Below are 19,036 nucleotides of genomic sequence, written 5' to 3'. Positions count from 1 at the left end.
CAGTAACAGTAACAGTTCAACTAGAAAACAAACTCGGAAAGCCAAGCAGGGAGGTCCCCTGCCCCCCAGGGCTCATAAGTCCCACAGAGCAGCTGAGCCACCAGCAGGGACTGGAGGCACTCAGGTGAGCGCCAGGCAGGAAGACCTGGGGACAGAGGGAAGTGCTTCCTCAGGTGGGAATCACTGCTCTAGGATACCAGCACTCACCTCCTGTGCCTCTGAATGACAGTTTGCACTGGCCACTCTCAAAACTCACCTCGCTGACAGCACCTTTTGCCCTCTGTTCTCTTCTCCAGCACCCCACAGAGAGGATGTGGTCCCTACATGCTGAACATGTGACCAGTTTCTGCTGGGACTGCCAACCTCTCCACCACCCTCCATCAGGTCTGCACTCTCTGTCCCCCAAATCCTACTGCCTCCAACACCTCCTGCTTGGCAAGCCCCAGGTGACATGATGCTCAAAATTCCACGTGCCACCTGCAAGGGACTCCACAGTGGAGCTGCAGCAAATGCCCTGAGGACTGAGCATTCCACCCTCCCAGCCCAACTGACTCTCACTCCCCAAATCCACTGGGAAGGGACACCTGCCAAAGCAAGCACCTGCATCGGCATGAGGCCCCTTGCTTGGGAGTCTTCATGGGCACCGAATTCAGCCCAAATCCAGACGGCTGTCCCACCATGAAGCTGTGATCTCCACAAGGAATTCTACCAGGCAAACGGAGCACCTTGCTCCAATGGCACCAGTCCTCCCACTGGGAAAATACAGCTCAGGTCAGGTCACTGTGAAGGGTCCAGCCAGAGAGCACCACCAGGAACCAGAAATAGCCTGGCTTGACTAGCGACAAGCAGGGACTTACCGAGTTGATGCAGCCCAGCTCCTTATTCAAGAGCCAGGGCAGTGAGAGTTTCCCTTCTCCTCTGTAGCACGACTGGATACGCTCCTTGATCTTATCCTTGATCTTCTTCAACGTGAAGAGGCAGAGCACAGACTCCTTGGGAGGCTTAACCCTGTTTTTCTGGCCCTGGGAGAAGATGGTGAAGAGGATATCCTCCTGCTCTGAGATGCCCAGGTATTTGGCCAAAGCCTTGCCAGGCTTGGTCAGATAGGCGTCCTGGATCAGGCGGTACTCGATGCCGTCCTGCACGCAGCCGATGGGGAACTCCACGTAGGAGTAGAACTTGGGATCGTCCACACAGAGGCGGACGATCTTGGAGGTGAAAAACTGCTCCCCAGTGGAGTCAGGAGAGGTGAGCTGGGTGTCCAGCTGCAGGGTCAGGTAGTAAACAAACTGCTCGCTGCTGAAGCTGTAGATGTAGTAGATGTCAAAGGTGGGGAACTTGGAGAGTGTATCCGAGGGGATTTTGAGCTGCGAGGAGACAAACTCATCCTGGTAGACAAAGCCAAACATCTCCGCGTTCTCCTCATTGGCCATCAGCTTGCGGCTGGAGAGGGTGGGGAAGTACTCTGACTTCCCATCAATAGGCGTCCCAATGAAGAGCTTGTTCTGCCCATTCAGCACCTCGATGATGACCCCAGACATGGTGCCCGACTCGTTGACGCTGGAGAGGTAGTGCTCCTTGCGGTGGTGGGGCTCACCCAACTTGAAGAGGTCGTCCAGCCGCAGGAACTGGCAAATACCCTGGGAGGCACTGCCGCAGGCGATCAGCCGATTCCCCGAGTAGTCCACCAGCAGCAGTTTGTTCACATTGTTGGTGGTAACCAGCCCATGTGGGCAGGACTGAACGCTGGGCGGAGGGTAACACTTCTCATTGTCCTCCACGGGCCCCGTCACGTGGGTCCTCAGGAGCGTGAGGTTATTGGAGAGCTTGTAGATCCGATTGACAGCCCCCACGTAGACCTCCCCGGTTTTGTTGTGGACCACCAAGTGCGTCAAGCTCCAGTCTGTAACCGGGAAAGTCCTAAAGGGAGACTTGGGGCTGCCTTCCGCCAGCGGTAGCCAGGTGCTCCCCAAGAGCAGCAAGGTCCAAATGTGGATGGACAAGTGGTGCTTGAGCCAAATGAGCCACATTGCAGCAGCCTCACATCCAGCCAAGGCCATACCCAAACCCAGCTACAAAATAAATAGAAACAAACCCAAACTAAGGGGATGAGGGAGGGAGGAGGAGCTAACAGGACACAGTCTCCTCTGCTTCCACTGCTCTCGGCATTCAGGGCATCGTGGGCACGGCCAGTGCGGTCAGCCCTAGAGGGAGAAAGACAAGAAAAGTAGGGTTAGGAGGCTTTCCTGCACAGTGTCAAGCCTGTTCCCCCCCACCTAGCAAAGACTCTGATGCTTCACATTTTTCTAGCAGGCAGCCTACCAAAACATCCCCCACCACCTCCTGCTCCAGAAAGACACATCCCCAGTGCAGGGACAAAGGAAACCTGCATGATGCCAAGGACAACCCTGCCTGGTCACACACCACTGTGCACAGGACGTCTCAACCAAGGAGCTGCCATGCACTTGGTATCACCAACCCAGACTCAACCACCATTCCCACCAGCCAGTGTAGCCCCTCTAATGGGGCTTGAGCATGCCGGCAGCCAATGCCCGCTGATGTGCTCCGGTACACCTACCACACACAAACACCCCAGTGGGGCACAGCTGGCCCTGACCCGCTTTTAAGACCAGCAGCAGCACTAAGGTGTTAGCCAGGGATGGCTGCTAACAAGCCTCGAGAGGAGCTCCTGGCCTGCTGCCCCTGCCCCACTCCACCACAGAGCTGGGAGCAGATGAAAAATCCCAGTTAGCAGCAAGCACAACCCAAGCCCCTGCACAAAGGAGGATATCAAAAGCACCTTTTAAAGGAGCTGAGAGAGGAGAGAGCCCTGGCATGCTGCCCACCATCCCTGCCACCTGCTTGCCTGACAAACCCCAGGAGGGCCATGGGCAGGAGGGATTGGAGGGAGCAAGCAGGCACGGCAAGGAGAAGCACGTCCCTCTGGCATTTCTGTGCGTTACGAAACACAGGGCCAGCCATCAGGCAGTTGGCTTGAGAGGCTCCAGAGGAATGAGGGGGCACATGCAGGGAGGATGGAGAGCTCTGCCTCCTGCTGCGCCACAGCTGGGGCTCACCAACACCGAGCAGAAAAGCAGCAGGGAGCCAGCCAAATATCCCAAACCAATGTGACCTTTGCATCGTGGCAGTGGGGAGGAGATAGCCCCAGGAAGCCAACACACAGCTCTGCTCTCCCCAGCCCCTTCTTTACAGCCCCACCCTGTCTTCTCCATCCACCTTCCCTGCACAGGCAGAGGCACCCCTGGACTAACACGGGGTTGTGCAAACCCCCGTGCCAGCACACGGCCCATCCTACCATCTCAACCCATCCACCCAGGGTGGGACCATTGTTCCCAAGGTCCGTGGACAGAACATCAGCTCAGTTCCCCAGCCACTGCAGATAAGCCACTTCAAAAGGGAGTGGAGAAGGAAAGCTTCCCTCTCTCCTCCCTCTCCTTATCATCCATCTCTGACTCAGCCCAGGATAACCTTCCAGAGGATCCCCAGCAGGGAGTGGCACAGGTAGGAAATATGGCCTGCAGTGACTGGCAGCTCTGCCAGCATCCCAGACCTGGCAGGGCAGGTGTCAGAGGGCAGCCAGCTGCACACACCATATCAGCAGGGCTGCTTCGGGCTGACTGGCTGCCCCAGCCTTGGCAGCCTGCTCTTGGCAGGGCTCTGGGACCCACCAGCCAGGCCACATGCAAACCCTGAGGGGCTGCATCATCAGCAGGCCAGCAGCTGGGCCATACAGGTACCCCAACATCCCAAACAGCATCCTTCAATTCTGCTGCTCCCTTCTCAAGACACATAGCCAGACATGGAGAGGTCTTAGAGAAGGGAGAGCCTTTTTTTTGCCCCTTTTCCTGCTCCCAACAAACATGAGACCCCCCAGGACAAGCCCAGCCTTGGCCACCCCTGCAGCTCTGCCAGCTACACTGGGCCCCCAACACTTAAGCAAAGCTTCCACATCACTTCCAAACCCCCTTGGCAGATCTGCCATCTCCACCAGCTCTCCTCTGCCCATACACTCCCCACTCTGCTCCATTCCATGCTCCAACACATCCACCCCCAAGGGATATTTGGGTAACAGCAAATGAACAACACTGAGACCAAAGCCAGGTGCCACAAAGCTCCAAGGCTATGGAGACAATCAAAGCACCAGCCCTGGAAATCATCCCCATGGTCCTAATCCCCCATTCCTAACAACTTGTCGAACACTGAAAGCCTCCCAGCAAAGAGCAGGTAGTCACAACACCTCCAGGGCAAGACGTGCTCCCAGAGGACACCCACACTGCCCAGTATCTTCATTTTTCTGAGGTTGTTGGTAAGAGCATAACCAGGAACACCCCAGATCAGAGCTTATTAGCCCCAAACCACCCTGAGGTGTGAGACCAAGCGGCGCTGTCGGCACAAACCCACTCGTTAGCTCAGAAAGCCACTAGCCCAGCAGCAGGCAGTGCAGTTTCTTGACAGAAGGAACTGCCAGAGGGCAGTTTCCCACCCCAAGAAACTGGCACAGCTCTCACCAAGCCACTGCTCCTGTGTGCTGAGCCCCTCCAGGAACAGTATGTCCAGCTGCCTGTCAGGGAGATCACCACCAACAGCAAACTCACGCCGCAGAGAGAAGGAGCAGGGAAGGCAGTGGAGCTGACAGTGGGAGATTGGTGCAGTGTGGGGATGCCCGCTGGAGCATCATCCTGCCATGGTGAGAGAGCAGGACAGGGAACTTGCTTTCTTGGTGCGTTTCTATGATTCATTGCTTCTATTTTAGGAAGTGGGTGAGAGAACTAGAGGTCGAGCTGCTGCCACAAAGCAGGGCTAGAAAGCCCAACAGGAGATTCCCAAATTAATGTAGGGAACTGCAACTCAGAAGCTGGAACGAGAGCAAAGTGAGGCAGAGCTGGGGCGAGCCGAGAGATGACACTCTGCAGAGCTCCTCTGAGATTTCTGCTCCTAAATATATTACAGCAGCAACATCTCGTCCTAGTGACCTGACACCAGTGGTGGTTTTGTCCAGTCCTGCTTAAAACCATCAGCAGCGATTACTGAAAATAAAACTGTACGAATTTGCACCCAGAAGTTTGTGTGCTTTCTTTGAGATTTGAGATGATATGGGTTCCTGAAATTTGGATTCGAATTAAAGCAAGGCTCAAGCCCACCACGGTGGAGACAGCAGGGAGCCCTGCACCAGACCATGGGCGTCTGCACAGCCCCAGCTCCCTGCCAGCGGGAGCGGCGGCCAAAGGGCATTTCCCTGTTGCCACACAGCCTCCAAGTCCCATGGGGAGGTCACGGTACAGCTAACGGCAGGGCAGCTCCTCTGCTGGCACGCTCTTGAAACCACACAGCACCCAAACCCCCGGGGGCTGCACTAAAGCAGCACCTTACCCCACGGAGGACACAGTCTAGGGCCACGACAGGAGCACCACTGGGAAGTGAGACCTGCACCACACACACCTCCACTGCAGTCCAAAGGCACAGAAAACCCCGGGCGGGCAGACACCCTGGAGCCGAGCCCTGCCCTGAAACAGGCTGCAATAAAATAATACACCCCAGCCCAGATGCATGCGTGCCAACCAGGAGGGTAGGACCAAAAATACACCCTGCTAGGCTGCCTGGGCAGCAAGTGATGCAGTGCAAAGCATCCTGCAGGGCTGAGCATCCGCAGGGCTCACCCCACAGCGGGGCCACACTGCCAGTGAGACAGCACCGCAGGCTCGTGTTTTGTTTTCCATGCACACACACACACACACATATATATATACACACACATATATTTATAGCAGGAAACCTACCGCCAGAAACAAAGCCAGCACAAGAGCCCAATCCACCCCAGCCCCTTTCATCCCACGCTGCAAAGGACATTTGCTCACGGTTTCACCTCGAAGTGGCCACGTTGAGATGGTCACAGCTGCTGCATGACTTGGATAAGGCTGCCCACCTCACTGCAGCCAACACTCACACGCCCCAGCTTCCAAAAAGCCTTTCAGCAACAAGCCAGGGAGATGCCCCACAGACACCTGTGCCCCACTCGCTGGCTGCTGAAGAGGGGGCAAGGGGTAGCAGCACTCGTCCTCCAAGGCTGAGAGCTTCCTGGTCCTGCAGTATGCCCAAAACCTTGGGTTTGGGATGGGAGTTCATGCTTTGGGAAAATAATCATCACTTTTGATAGCACAAAGCAGGAGTACTGAGATGGAAAAAGTAACCTTAAAAGGCAAAGACTGGACAGAGCATTAAGGACCAGCTCTCCACTCATCCAGGCAGCAAGTCCAAAGTACTGACGATGCCGAGTCGTTGGCATTAGCCTACACAGCAGCAGCCCTCGTGGGAATACCCGGAGACAGCGTTGAAAACATGCAGACAAGCACAGAGGTGCACTCACAGACCCGCCTTGTCATCCCTGCTACTGTATCAGCAAGATCCCACGGGTTGGCTCCCTGAAAACCACCCCTAGAGCTTTACAGCCTTGAACTTTGCAAGGGAGGCTGGAAGAGAGAAGGCATGGGATTGAAAACCCCAGACCCCAAAACCGACCCCAGAAAGGGGCAATGGCATCTAATGGGCCTTTAGCTGTAATCTCTCCAAGGCACTTGCTGCTCTCAGCAATGAGAAACAGTCGAGAAGGGACCACCTTTGAGCTGCCAGTAATTAGCAAAGGGGAGAGAGGGGAAACTATCTAGGGGAGAGAAAAGCCTGCAGGCCACAGGAGAGGCAGCCGCACCATACAGCTGGTGTATTTTTAGGTTCATCTGCCCAGGAAAAGCCTTGCAACAATGAGGAAAGCCTGGTGGTGGTAGAGTAAGAGCTGCACTACATACGCAATCTCTGCAACGGGGCTAAACTTTAACTCCTTCCTTCACCATACACAGCCATTGAAAACTATTTGTCTGGGGTCTCTCCTTAACCAGCAGTTAAATCATTATGAATCTTATCCCTGGCTCAAAACACACCTTGATGAAATCAATGACAGGCTTTGAAGCTGCCCCAGTGCTGCAATCTCCATTGCTATCACTCAATCAGGAATATCTTTAGGATCTTCAGTTTTCCCCCACAGGTAGGGGCTGAGGACTCCGTCCTGCCCTGTCACTGCAGCGAATATGGGCACAGCAGCTTCTGCTCCTGCCCTGCAAGGATCTTCTGGTTGAGGAATTCAACCTCTTCTGTCTTGAGAAACATGACAAGCAGAAGGAGCCATCTACTGCCCAAGGGCTCATGAAGCTTGACCCTCAGCTGAAAGGATCATAAAAGAACAAGCAGTGAGGAAATTAAAGAGCATTTTTCAAGCGCACAATTCCCCTTCTCCAGTCCTCTGCAAGAAGTCACGTCAGACCAAGGAGAACAGCTCTGGAGCCACCACGTGCTCCTACCATCAAGAGACTGCATGCTGCCCTGCAGAGAGCCCTTCCAAAAAGCACTCACAAGCAGTTCCAATATGGAAATGCAGGCTTCTCACAACTACAGCATCCCAAGGCAGAGAGGCACAAGGATAGCCTCAGCAGGTCTTGCCAGGACTACTTATCCCTGCCACAGAAACCAGGCATCACTGAGACCTTACACACATTTCCCAACTCCATCTAGCTATGATGAAAGTGAGAACCAATGGCTGTCCTCTGCCTTATTCCCACAACTCTTTTGGGTATTACAGTTCATATAGAGACCCTATGAGGGCTGCTGAGGGGCTTTCCATATGCAGCCCACATGCTAACTGTGTACTTCCAGGAGAGTGCACCCCACCCTTTCCTTGTGCTCCTGCAGCCAAGGGAGGAATATAAAGACCTGGATCAACTGATGCCTGGGATGGAGACCAATGCACCACAGGTGACCATCCACACAGGACACAGCCTGCTGCCTCCTCATGCTGCTTCAGGAAGTTTGTCCATCAGCATACACAGAGTACAACACCTCATTCCAAATCCCTCTACCTCTCATCACGCTGCAGACCCCAATCCAAGGCACTGGGACGCACATGGCACTGTGGCTTCCTACTATCAACACTCACTCAAGGCTTCAAACCCCAGACTGATGTGTTTTGCCACCTCAACCAGGACCAATTCACAACATTTTGCCCTCTGCTTCAGTGCAAAGAAGTCCAGATCAAGTGCCCTGAAGGCCACCTTCCACTTTGGCTTTGGTCCATGCACTCCCAGACCCTGGTTCTCACATCCCATCAGTTCACTGCCCCATATAAATGTCCAGAAAACAGCCCTGCTGGCAGAGGTCACCATGGTCCAGTTAGACCTGCAGAGACCCAGAAGGTCACGCACAAGCCAGGTTTCCCAACAGCCAGCAGAGAAGTTCAATGAGAAGTCCTCTCACCATCAGCATCCTTACCTTTTCTGATTTCACTCCCTGTGGCATAACACATCACTTTTCACTCCCAAACCTCCTGCTCCACATCCCTCACTGGGCCATGGCAGCCACAAACACAAGCTGATGATCAACGCTCCCCAGATCAACGCACCTCTTCCAGCCCAGCTCTCCAAGCTGGGTTTTCCCCTCTCCAACACAAGCGCACACCTCTGCACCTCCTACCAGCCTGCACAAAGCCCTTGGGAGAGCTGCTCTTCCCTGGAATCTCAGTGGGAATCTGGAGAGCTCCCGCTTTGCAATGAAGCACTGCCACAGGAGCATTCCTGGTTGCTGGACACCCTCTGCTCCCCGTAAAGGGAGGTCATTCTGGGGCTGGTTTAATCCCTGCTGAGCTGAAATTCCCATGCTTCCGCCCGGCCCCGTGCTGACACCAGCATTCGTGCTGTCCTGTGGCAAGCTGAGCACAACTGCCACCACAGTTAGTTCTGATTAAAACAGACCAAACAGACCACAAAACTTCTCCAATCGAGGTTTCCCAAGCCATATGTGCCTTTCCTTCCCCCCTCAACCTCCCATCCTTCCCTCTCTGCCGTCCCACTCATGCTGCCCCAAGCACTACAGCTGGAAATGACTCAGGTCCTGGCTCTGCTTCCCCTGTGGAGATCCCAGCTCAGCACGGCCCCATGTTTTATTTGCCCAAGGTGGAGCTGACCCAGAAGTGAGACAGCCAGAGAGCTAGCACAGCCTCTCTCGGCAGAGAAGGGGAAGAGCCCAAAAGTCCCCCCACAGCAACACCACTGCAGGGGAAACTGCTCCCAGAGTCCATCAGGGGCTTCATTCGCAGCACAGAGGGCAAAGGGTATCTGATACAAACAGGGAGGCACCAGGGCAGGGGCTGTGCCTGCACTCTGCTCTCCGATGGGCAGTGCCAGCATAACCTCCACCCTGGCACACCCCCACCCCACCGCCCACAGCAAGGGGGTCTCACCACCCAGCCTGGGCAGAGCACATGTCAAAGTGTAGATGCAGCTCAAGAGATGCTGGCTGGGAGGGAGAGCAGAGCAAGGCTGCTCCTCTCCCTGCAGATCCTGGTTGCAGCCCCAGCCCACGCTGGACCCAGGTGTGCTGCTATCACCTGACACTGTGCACAAGGGGCTGAGGCTCCAACAGCCACCAGCATAATGGATCTGCTCCTTCGGCACAAAACAGATGAGGCATTTGCGCTGGGAGGACTGTCCAAGCCAAAAATATCCACTTTCTGGTAATGAAGGTAACTGGATGGCAGCTCCAGCAAAGTGCCATCACCCCACATTGGGCCAGGGGGCTATACAGGGCACACCCAGCGGGACAAAAGATATCCCGCTTGGCTGCGAGCTGACACGCTGCCCTGGCACGGTCGCATCCCTCCCTCCCACCTCTCGCCCCCACAGGCACGAGGCCGTGCAGAGCAGGACCTGTCCCGCGTGTGCCAGCAGGCCCGCGGGCACCTCCGCCGAGCTGATAAGGAATAATAGCGGGTGGCGGTGGAAGCCGGGGCTGCTGGAAGCCAGGGCTGCTGGCGGCGTCATGGGGCTCAGCGGCGGCTCTCCTTCGGAAACAGCACTGCCTTCCTGCCTTCCTCCTCCCCCATTTCTTCCCGATGACATCAGCCTGAAAAACAGGTTCTTGACTTCAGCAGGGCTCATCAGGCTGATTCTGGTCCCGCCAGAGACGGGAGAGCCCCCCTTGACTCCAGAAAGGAAACAGCCATCCAGGAGCCGGACACGGAGATAAGCAGCAGCGGGCAGGCAGGGACTCTGCCAGCATGCCAACACTTCTAGGAATAAAAACCATGGAGAAGCAGATGGGGGTGGAGGGAGTGTGACACTGGGGAATAGATTTAAATGTTTTACAAAGGCCTCGGCAGCTATAAGCTCGGGCTCATGCCCCATCTCTGACACTGCTCTGCTACAGGGCAGACAGACCCACCCAGCCCAAAACTCACATCCCAGGGCCGACTCCTGGCTCCCTCCAGCTCCCAGAGCCCGACAGCAAGCCCTCAGGCTGGCCAAAATGACAAGACGGGACTTAACACTATCCAGTTAAGCCTTCCGAGGGCCACAGGTCTGGACGTGGACCAGCGGGGAACACGATTCCGCGAAACATCCTGCCCACCAGCCAAGGCTCCAAGATTATTTTTAAACTCCTCCTAAAATATTTTTGGGTTTTCCTCTTCCCCTGTTGAAACTAACAGTCTGCACAGGAAGAGCGAAGCAGCCGCCCGTACACAAAGCCCGGCCGCATGCACAAAGCAAACAATTTACTGCCATTATAATTACCTGCGATGTTATCGGCAGCTCTGACGGGGTCGGCATTCACAGAAGGAAATGTGGTTTTCCACATCATGCCATCCGAAACGTGTGTGACCATCCTTCCTCCCGCCCTGCCCAAAGGATCAGCTGCCAGAAGTACCCAGTTGTGCCTACACAGTGTTAAAGTGGGGGAACAGCCCTTGGATGGGGGTCTACATCACGCAGGAAATTTCATCCCCTAACACAGGAATCTGCCTCTCCTGTTGCCAGGAATTTACATCTGCAGGAGAGCCTGAGTATTTTGACATGCAAGGAGTTGTTTAACTAAGCACGTAAAGCAAAGGGACTCGCAGGGCTCCTACAATGACACCAAGACTTGCCTGGATGGGTGTAGATCCTCAAAGTATCGGGCCCCAAACACACCTGACACTACTCCAGAGGGGTTTGGAGCATCCCAGCTTCCCAATAATTGTGGGAAACTAGCCCTGCTCCTAACCCCTCACATGCTGGACCGTAGCTCTGCTCCACCAAACTCCCAAGGAAACACAAATCGCTCAACATCTATCAGTTCAAAACACCTGTGCAATTAGCAAGAACTTTTTTTTCTCCCTCCAGTATAATTATATATGTTTTAACGCAATTACCACCCCTATATTTTGTACATTAAACAGTAGGCAATCCAAGGAAGAGAGAGGCTTTTATTTTTCTTGGCTTCGCCTTTCTGAAAATAATGGTATGTCACAAAATAACTCCGGAAGAAGGGCTTATCTTTACCCAAAAAAGAGGGAGAGCAGAAGGAAAGTGGGAAGGGGGAAGGAGAAATCTCCCAAAGGGAAAGTGGGGATTGCAGTGCCCCTCCACGCTCCCCTCACCCTCTGGTCCCTACACGTACCTACACCTGGAAACCGTCACGGATACCACAGACAGGACTCGGAAACAGCCTCAGCCTCTGTCCTCCACCGCGACAGAAAGGAAAACTGGATCAAGCAAATGGTCGTGGTTACTCAAGCCGGGGTCATTAGCCGGATTAAAGCTCCCGAGCTCCGGCCAGCAGCATGGAGAGCAAAGTGCAGCTAAACTGCCCAAATTGGATTACCAACACTCCCGGGTCTCTGTGCCAAGTTGGACAGCAGATTGCGGGACGTTCGAGATGGGCAGGCGGGCACTGAGCCCTGGGACTGATCCACAGGTTGCCAGTAAGGAGGAGGAGAAATGAAGAGGAGATAGTCCCCGGAGAGCAGATCACCCAGACCCATGCAGCCTGACCCTGGCACCCCTGGCATGTTGTCACCCCGGGCACTTTCTCCAGCAAAATCCCTCACAATCTCAGCTCAAGGAGCAAAGAGGATATTGCCCCCTGGTTCACACCAGGCCCTGAGTTGACCCCAGCAATAAAAAAATCTCCTTTGTGGTTCAGGCAGCTCACAAGGGTCTCAGCCCCCACACACAGACCAGCACAGAATAGCCCACAGGGCAGAGTTAAATTTGTCCCCCATCACACCAAGACATCCCACACTGAGGGGATAGAGAAGTCACCCAAAATAGTCCACCTTGCACCACACAAGGCGACTTCAGAAGAGAAAGGAGCAAAAGTGTTTGTGGAATGTGAGCCTGGCAATCTGGATATGGAGCTTTTCTCCAGACTCAAACCTCTCAGCATACCAGCAACAAAAAGGTGTGCCAAGCCTTAGCTAAAGGGAAAATAAACTTTGAAATGTTTTTCATTCAGGTTTTTAAATGGTGGCTTCCCCCTGGAACAAGGGCTGGAGGCAGCCACAGATGCGGAATGCTCGGGGAAGCAAGGCAAACAAGGACACCTTCCCATGCCCAGCCCCACTCTGATGAACCCGTGGGAAGATGTGTATTTTGGCTACACCACATGCCGAGTGCAGGGGAGAAGAGCCAGGACTGCCCATGCCTGGCACTGAAACCATCAAAACTTATTGGCTGGAGTTTTTTTCCTCCATGATGGACAAGATGTTTGCTCAAACTTGACTTCCAAGTGTAGCCGGAGGACCATGTCGGGGTACCTACACAGCTTCCATGCTGCATCCTGGGCAGGAATAAGAGAGGCATGACTGAGGCTGTGGGTCAGAGACAATGTCAGAACATATATGTTCTCACCAAGTACCATATATTTGTAGTGGGATGTTCCCCATAGCAATGACCAGGGCTCCAGACAGAGAAGCAGCTGGTTGTCTCCAGTCTAATGCCAAACCAGCCACCTCAGTACTGGATGGTGGCAAACACTCCTCATTTTGCATGGAGCCACAGCAGCACCTTGTTAGGAAAAGGGGTCCCGATACCTACTCAGTAGAGGTAAGGGGTTGTGGTCCATGCTGAATCGAGCTCCACATCAGCCACGATTCCCTGCCCTTGGGCCTTCCTCCACACACATGGCACACCACCAAGCCATTCATCACTCAAACACTGGCCAGAAGTCCCCTGCACACTAGTTTCTTCCATATAGCACACAACTACGTAAGGACACAACCTGGAAGAGACATTCACGGACCACAGCACCAAACCAATGTCCCAACACATACATCCCATCATCTTAGGTCGATGCAAAATCCAAGCTTGCAGGCAGTGAAGATGGCATATGGGAATCGGGGTGACCCATGCCCACCCTCCCGCTGTTGCACACAGGGATGGCAGCACCTCTGCTATCCAGGCTCTTCCAAGGTTCCTCTTCCTTCTATGGAGCTGGAGGTGCCAAAAACCATGACTGACTCCTTCTTGGCAAACACAAACGACTAAAGCACTGGAAACACCCTACACAGAAAGGCAGTCTCACAACAAAGCCCCGTGGGACTCAGCAGAAGCCCGATGCTGCAGGCAAGGCTCCCCCCGGTTTGCAGGCAGGCGGCAGCGCCAGCACGGCAGCACCAGGCATTCCTGCTCCGAAATGCCCAGCTCACGGCTGAGTCCGGCTCTCGACAGCAGTTAGTGCTACAGCCAGGAGCAAGGCTGGCAGCAACAAAGGCCCTGACCCCCACTCGGCCTAGAAAATAAAACACGGACAAGTTCCCTTCTTTAAGTCCGATCCCAGGGCCGGATCCTTCCCTTTGTTCAGCAGATGTCAAACGCAGCGTACCCACCGAAATAAATGGCCCGGTGTGACACACCGGGGAGCAGGGCAGGGGCCAGCCCCGGCTGCTGCCGCCATGGAGGAGGGAAGGCAGCCCTGCCAGAACGCAGCAGCGCCGCTTTATTACCCTCTTCCATTTCGGCTGCGCAGAGCTCGGGCGAAACAGCGCTCGCCGGGAGCCGCCGACATGGCCCTCGGCCCCGTCTCCAACGGAGTTCAGAGGAGTTTGTTTCTTTCGCAGGGCACTGCCTAGCTCGGGGAGAGGGCTTTGTGTCACGGAGCACAAGGGCTCTGCTCCGCAGCTCCGTGCACAGCCTCAGCATGCACGAAGGCGGATGCCTCTGCTCTGCTCCAAATCCGATGCTTCTATTAAAAAAAAAAAAAAAAAAAAAAGCCAAGAGGGGAAAACTCTCACTGATGCCGCTATCACCGTGCTAACAAAAGCAACGTCGCTAAAACTTTAATCTTCAGGGGTAGCAGCTGCAGAAAGCCCAGCCACGCAAGAGAGCAGGAGCCAGCCAGCCCCCGGCGCTGCGTCCCCGCAGACCCTCGGGAGCTGCGAGCGCATCCAGGCTTGCCGCTCTCGGAGGAACGGCATCGGCAGCCAAAGCCGCGGGCGGATGGGAAGCACCAAATCACACACATGATCGGGTATTTTGAATCCAAACTTCCTTACCAGCCTTCCTTACGGCCCCGTGTCGCCACACCGCTGCCGGCACCGACATCCACTGGCACAAGCAGATCGCACGGCAGCGAGCGGGTAGAAAAAAAAAACCTTCCCTCCTTGCAGCCACTTAAGAAATTATCCATGCATCCTCCCAGAGGCTTCTGCCCCACTGCTTTTCCTTGGCTTCTCCACCTTTCCGCCCTGTTCGGTCACCAGTGTCTTGAGAGAGAGACATCGAGTCACTCATTTTACCCACTGAGTATATACAAAAGACCCTGGGATTGTTCAGGAAGCAATTAGCCGCTGTTCAGAGGAAAATGGTGTTTTCAAATGGATAACCTTTGATGTAGTCAATAGCCTCAGCTCCTCTTTTTTTTTTCCTTTTTTTTCTTCTTGAAGCCGCACACAAAAGAAATGAAAAAATGAAAAATGAAAAGAAGAAATCCAGCAAAAGGCTGGTAATTCCCCCCGACACAGCTCTCGCTCAGCAAAAAGGGATTTTCTCGCAACTTGAAGGAAAAGCAGCTTCGGGAGGCAGCTCATCTGCCCAACTTTTCTCCCCTCCGTGTCCCGAAGCACACGAGAAGGATTATGAATATTCATCCCCCCGTTAGCAGGTTCTGCTTTTGTTTTGTCCTCCCCAAGCAGGAGGCAGGAGGGATCTGACAAGTGAGGTTAATGCCTGTCTTTTCTCTCCCATCCGTCTCCTCTTTAACCAGTGACCTTCATGTTAAGCCCTGTTTACACACCAGCCCCCCTTCCCTGGCTCCCCCCACCCCGGCGCTCGGCCAGGGGCAGAAGGAAGAATTTTCCCGCAAGGAAGATAAGGGAGGAGAAGGGATTGCGGGATTTCGGGATTTATTTCAGCATGCCACAGAAATTTTGCAAATCCCTCCCCGATCGTACGCCGGAGCTAGCGTGCGTGTTCGCTGGGCATAAATGGGAAAGGGCTAAGGGACACCGAGCGCGCAGCCGGCTTTATTCGCCACCTTCCACGTTCATCCCGGCGGCGGGAGGCGCGCACCGGCGCGCAGCCCCGCACACAGGTACCGCAGCCTCCCACGCCTCGCTCGGAGGTGCCCAGCGCTGCGCTGCCAAACTACAGCGCGATCACAATAGTAACAATCATAACGAGGGTGACGGCGGCCATCCCACCCCATTCCATCATATCCCATCCCAGCTCGCAGGGCACCCCCGGCATCCCTTCCGCCGGTGGCTGGGGAACGGGGAGCGCGGAGGGAACGGCGGCGCTACGGGCTCCGGGGCGAGTTCAGCCCGGATGCCGCTCACCGCGCCCCGCCGGGATGCGGGGATGAGAAGCAGCGAGAATGCGTGAATGGATGTGGGGCAGCACAATGCGGGAACGGCAGCGGCGATGAATGTGGGGCAGCGCGATGCGGAGATGGCAGCGGGGACACGGGGCTGCGCGGACACAGGGATGAGAGCGGGGATGTGGGGCAGCACGATGCGGGTTGCAGGGCAGGGAAGATGCGGAATCCGAGGCGGCGAATCTGGGGAAGGCTGAGCCCCGCTCACGTTCCCAGCAGTGCCGGACCCGGGCGGGCAGCGGGGCGGCGGGGCCGGGGCAGCGAGCCCCGCCGGGAGCCGGGGCGGGCGGGCTGCAGCGGGCAGGGAGGTGGCCGAGCCCCGCCGCTACACTGGGCAGGGAGGGACCCCCGGGACCCCGCGGTACCGCCCCAGCCCCACCAGCTCCGAGCACGGAGGGGTCCCCCACCCCGTCCAGCCCGCACCTGCCCGGTCCCGGGCGCCCCGCCGCGGGACCCACGCGGGGCGTGGGGCGGGTAAAGAAAGAGACTCGGTCCCGGCGGGGTTTTTGTCCCCCGGCGGGAGGCGGCTCCCGGGGCCGTGGGGCGCAATGCGGGCTGGCCCCGGGAGGCAGCAGCGCGGCCCTGCCCGGCCCAGCCCAGCCCTGCCCGGCCGCCGCGGCCCCTCCGCGCCCCCCGACGGGGCCGCCGTGCCCTGCCCGGGCCAGCGATGGCGAGATAAAGCCAAAATTTTTGGGGGGTGGCAATAAAAGCCAAATCTGCGTTATTTTTTCAGCAAACCCACCGACCGGACACAATCGCGCGCCGCGCCCGAAAGTTGCAACCCCGGTTTACTCACGGCTCCGGTCCCCGCTCGCCTCCGCCGTGCCAGCCATAATTGCATTCCACACCGAGCCGCCCGCCGGGCCGCCGCCGCCTTCTCCGCCGCCGCCTCCTCCTTCTCCTCCGTCCCCTCCTCCTCCTCCTCCTCCTCCTCCGCGCCCGCCTCCCCTCCCCACCGCCACCTCCGCCGCCGCCGCCCGGGGCTCCGCGCCCGCCTCGCTCGCGCCGCCGCCGCCGCCGCTGCCCCGCATGAATGGGACGGGGCGCGGGGCCCCGACGGAACGCCGCCCGCCGCGCGCGCCCCCGCCGCCGCCGCGCGCGCGCGCACGCCCCGCACCGGCGGCGCGAGGGAAAGGGAGGGGAGGGGAGGGGGGAGGCGGGGGCGCGCCCGCGAGCGCGCGCCGCCTCCAGGGGGCGCCCGAGGTGGGAAAGGAAGGGGGGAGAGGGCGGAGGAAGGGGGAGAGGGAGGAAGGGGGAGAGGGAGGGAGGGAGGGGCCGGCCCGCCCTCCGCCCGCGTTAAAAGGGCGATGCCGCGCGGGGCCGGGGCCAAAAGCGGTGATGGTGCTGTGAGGACCGCGAAGAGCGGGGCCCGGACCCACCTGAGGGTCCCCGCCGGCCGCCCCCCTGCAGCCCACGGCGGGACTGCGTTCCCCAGGGGTGTCCGTTCAGCGTCGTCCCGCTGGCACCGTACACAGTCTGCTTAAAAATTTAATTTTAATGTATTATTTTTTATGTTTTAAAATATAAATATATATTTATAATATATATACATTGCAATATAATACTATGTTATATATAAATATATAATGAATATATTATTTATTATTTTATATTTTATGTGTTTACTTTTTAAAGTATTGATTTTTAAAATATTATTTTAAAATATTATTTTTAATAAAAATAATTTTTAAAACATTCAAAAATATTAATTAGGGGTCTGAAGGGGTTGTTTGCCTTTTTTTAAGCACACTCGCTGCCATCCACTTTTGTCACCTTCATTCCCCCACCCTTACGCTCTCCCCTTACTTTTCCCTCTCACTGTGCCAGCCGTTGTGTCCCTTCATGGGGACAGCTGTGTCCCCCTGGAGCCCTGCCTGCCCCCAGCAAGGGGTTCTGCATGTTTGGGTAGGCCTGACCAAAATGCTCCATCATCTCTCCGTGGGGAAGGGACTTTTGTAAAGGCCACCAGGAATAAATACGGCGTTTGTCATTTGGATAGCCAGTGATTTTGGGAGTGACCTTTGGGATGGAAATGGCAGGGAATGGCTCTATTCTGACCTGCCCATTAGGAAACAGAGCTGCAGATGGTTATGTTTTACTGGGGCCCACCGTGTGCTGCAACATGGGGAAAATCAGCGAAAGGGGGCTTGTTCACCCAGGTTTTCAAGGGTGCAACCAGCCAGATCTTTATCACCACCAGTTCTCAACACTGGGATGCTTCGCCCCTTAGGCAGGGACACACTGTGGGAGTTTGGGAGTTGCCCTGTCCATGATAGAAGGTGTGTGGTTACCTTGTGCAGTCACACATGCAGATCTCCTCCCTCGCCATCCCAGCAGGTGTCCATGGCTCCATGTGGGCTGAGCTACAAACACGTAGCAGCTCCTTGACCCTCTGACAAGAAGAACTATAGAAATGGGAAGCAGGATCACCACAGGGTACTTTGGGAGAGGACATGGAACGGAAAAAAGGAGGCACCTAGTGAATCTCAAACACCAGAAGAGAAGAAACTGGGCCCTCGGAGGCTCCACCGAGGGTAGAAAGATTGAGGAAAAAAGGGTAATTTGGCTGAGTTCAACACTAGAGATGCACTCCTCTTCCAGCCCTCGGCACCTCAATGCTCACACGTTGCTCAGAGCCCACCTGAGAGCAAAGATGATGTCCCTGCAATTCAGACAACAGGGTTTTTTCCTCATTTATCCCCCCATCCTGCCCTCACCAGCATCCATCTCCAGGAGGCAGGGGGAGCTGGGAACAGGCGCATTCCCCCAGGGCACGGCGTCGGTGCCTGCCATTCTCCCACCTCTTATTTGTGCACAGACACACATGGGGCCCAGACTTAAAAGCTTTTGAGACAGAGAAGACATCGTCAAGCTCTGCCGGCAGGGAAGTGGCTGGGATTTGGATCGCTTCCCCCAGACTGAAAGAAACACTTCTCCTTTTTTTTTTTCCTCTTCCTCCAAGAGACTAAATTTAGTAAATTCCTTTCACATTAAAAACTTGTCAGGTATTCACATCCAAAGAGGCTCCTGCTCCTGTCTCTCAGGGGAGTTTCTGAGACAGTGAAACCTCTTAAACGAATAAAGAAGAAAGGAGAGATATTCAGGAAATCTCCCACCACTGCTTTTAAATTTGCTCTCTCCCAGAGCTGGTGCATGGGCACCTTGGTCCCACGGCTGCCATCTCCTGCCACAAAGGCAAGAGAAGAGGAATGAATTCTCCCTCCCCAGAGCAGGACTCAGCGATGCAGCAGTGTCGACCTCCGGGCCAGCACTACCATTCCCGTGTGCCCCTGGGATGGGAAACTGTGGCGATTTATTTTCGCTGAAAAATGAATTCTTACCCACA

The 19,036-nt window shown here is 55.6% G+C and overlaps 1 protein-coding gene across 1 annotated transcript in view; it reads right to left on the bottom strand.

The window, feature by feature from the left end:
• PLXNA1 (plexin A1) overlaps positions 1–16,611 on the bottom strand; it is a 119,617-nt gene extending 103,006 nt beyond the window's left edge. The window contains 2 exon segments of the mRNA XM_017820636.1: positions 858–2,204; positions 16,487–16,611. Coding sequence (XP_017676125.1) covers positions 858–2,060 — 1,203 coding nt within the window. The 5' untranslated portion in view covers positions 2,061–2,204; positions 16,487–16,611.
• Between the last annotated feature and the right edge of the window lie 2,425 nt (positions 16,612–19,036).

The sequence above is a fragment of the Lepidothrix coronata genome, unplaced genomic scaffold, assembly GCF_001604755.1.
Source record: "Lepidothrix coronata isolate B3197 unplaced genomic scaffold, Lepidothrix_coronata-1.0 Scaffold84, whole genome shotgun sequence".
NCBI classification, from domain to species: domain Eukaryota; kingdom Metazoa; phylum Chordata; class Aves; order Passeriformes; family Pipridae; genus Lepidothrix; species Lepidothrix coronata.
This window is presented reverse-complemented; position numbering and strand designations above follow the sequence as displayed.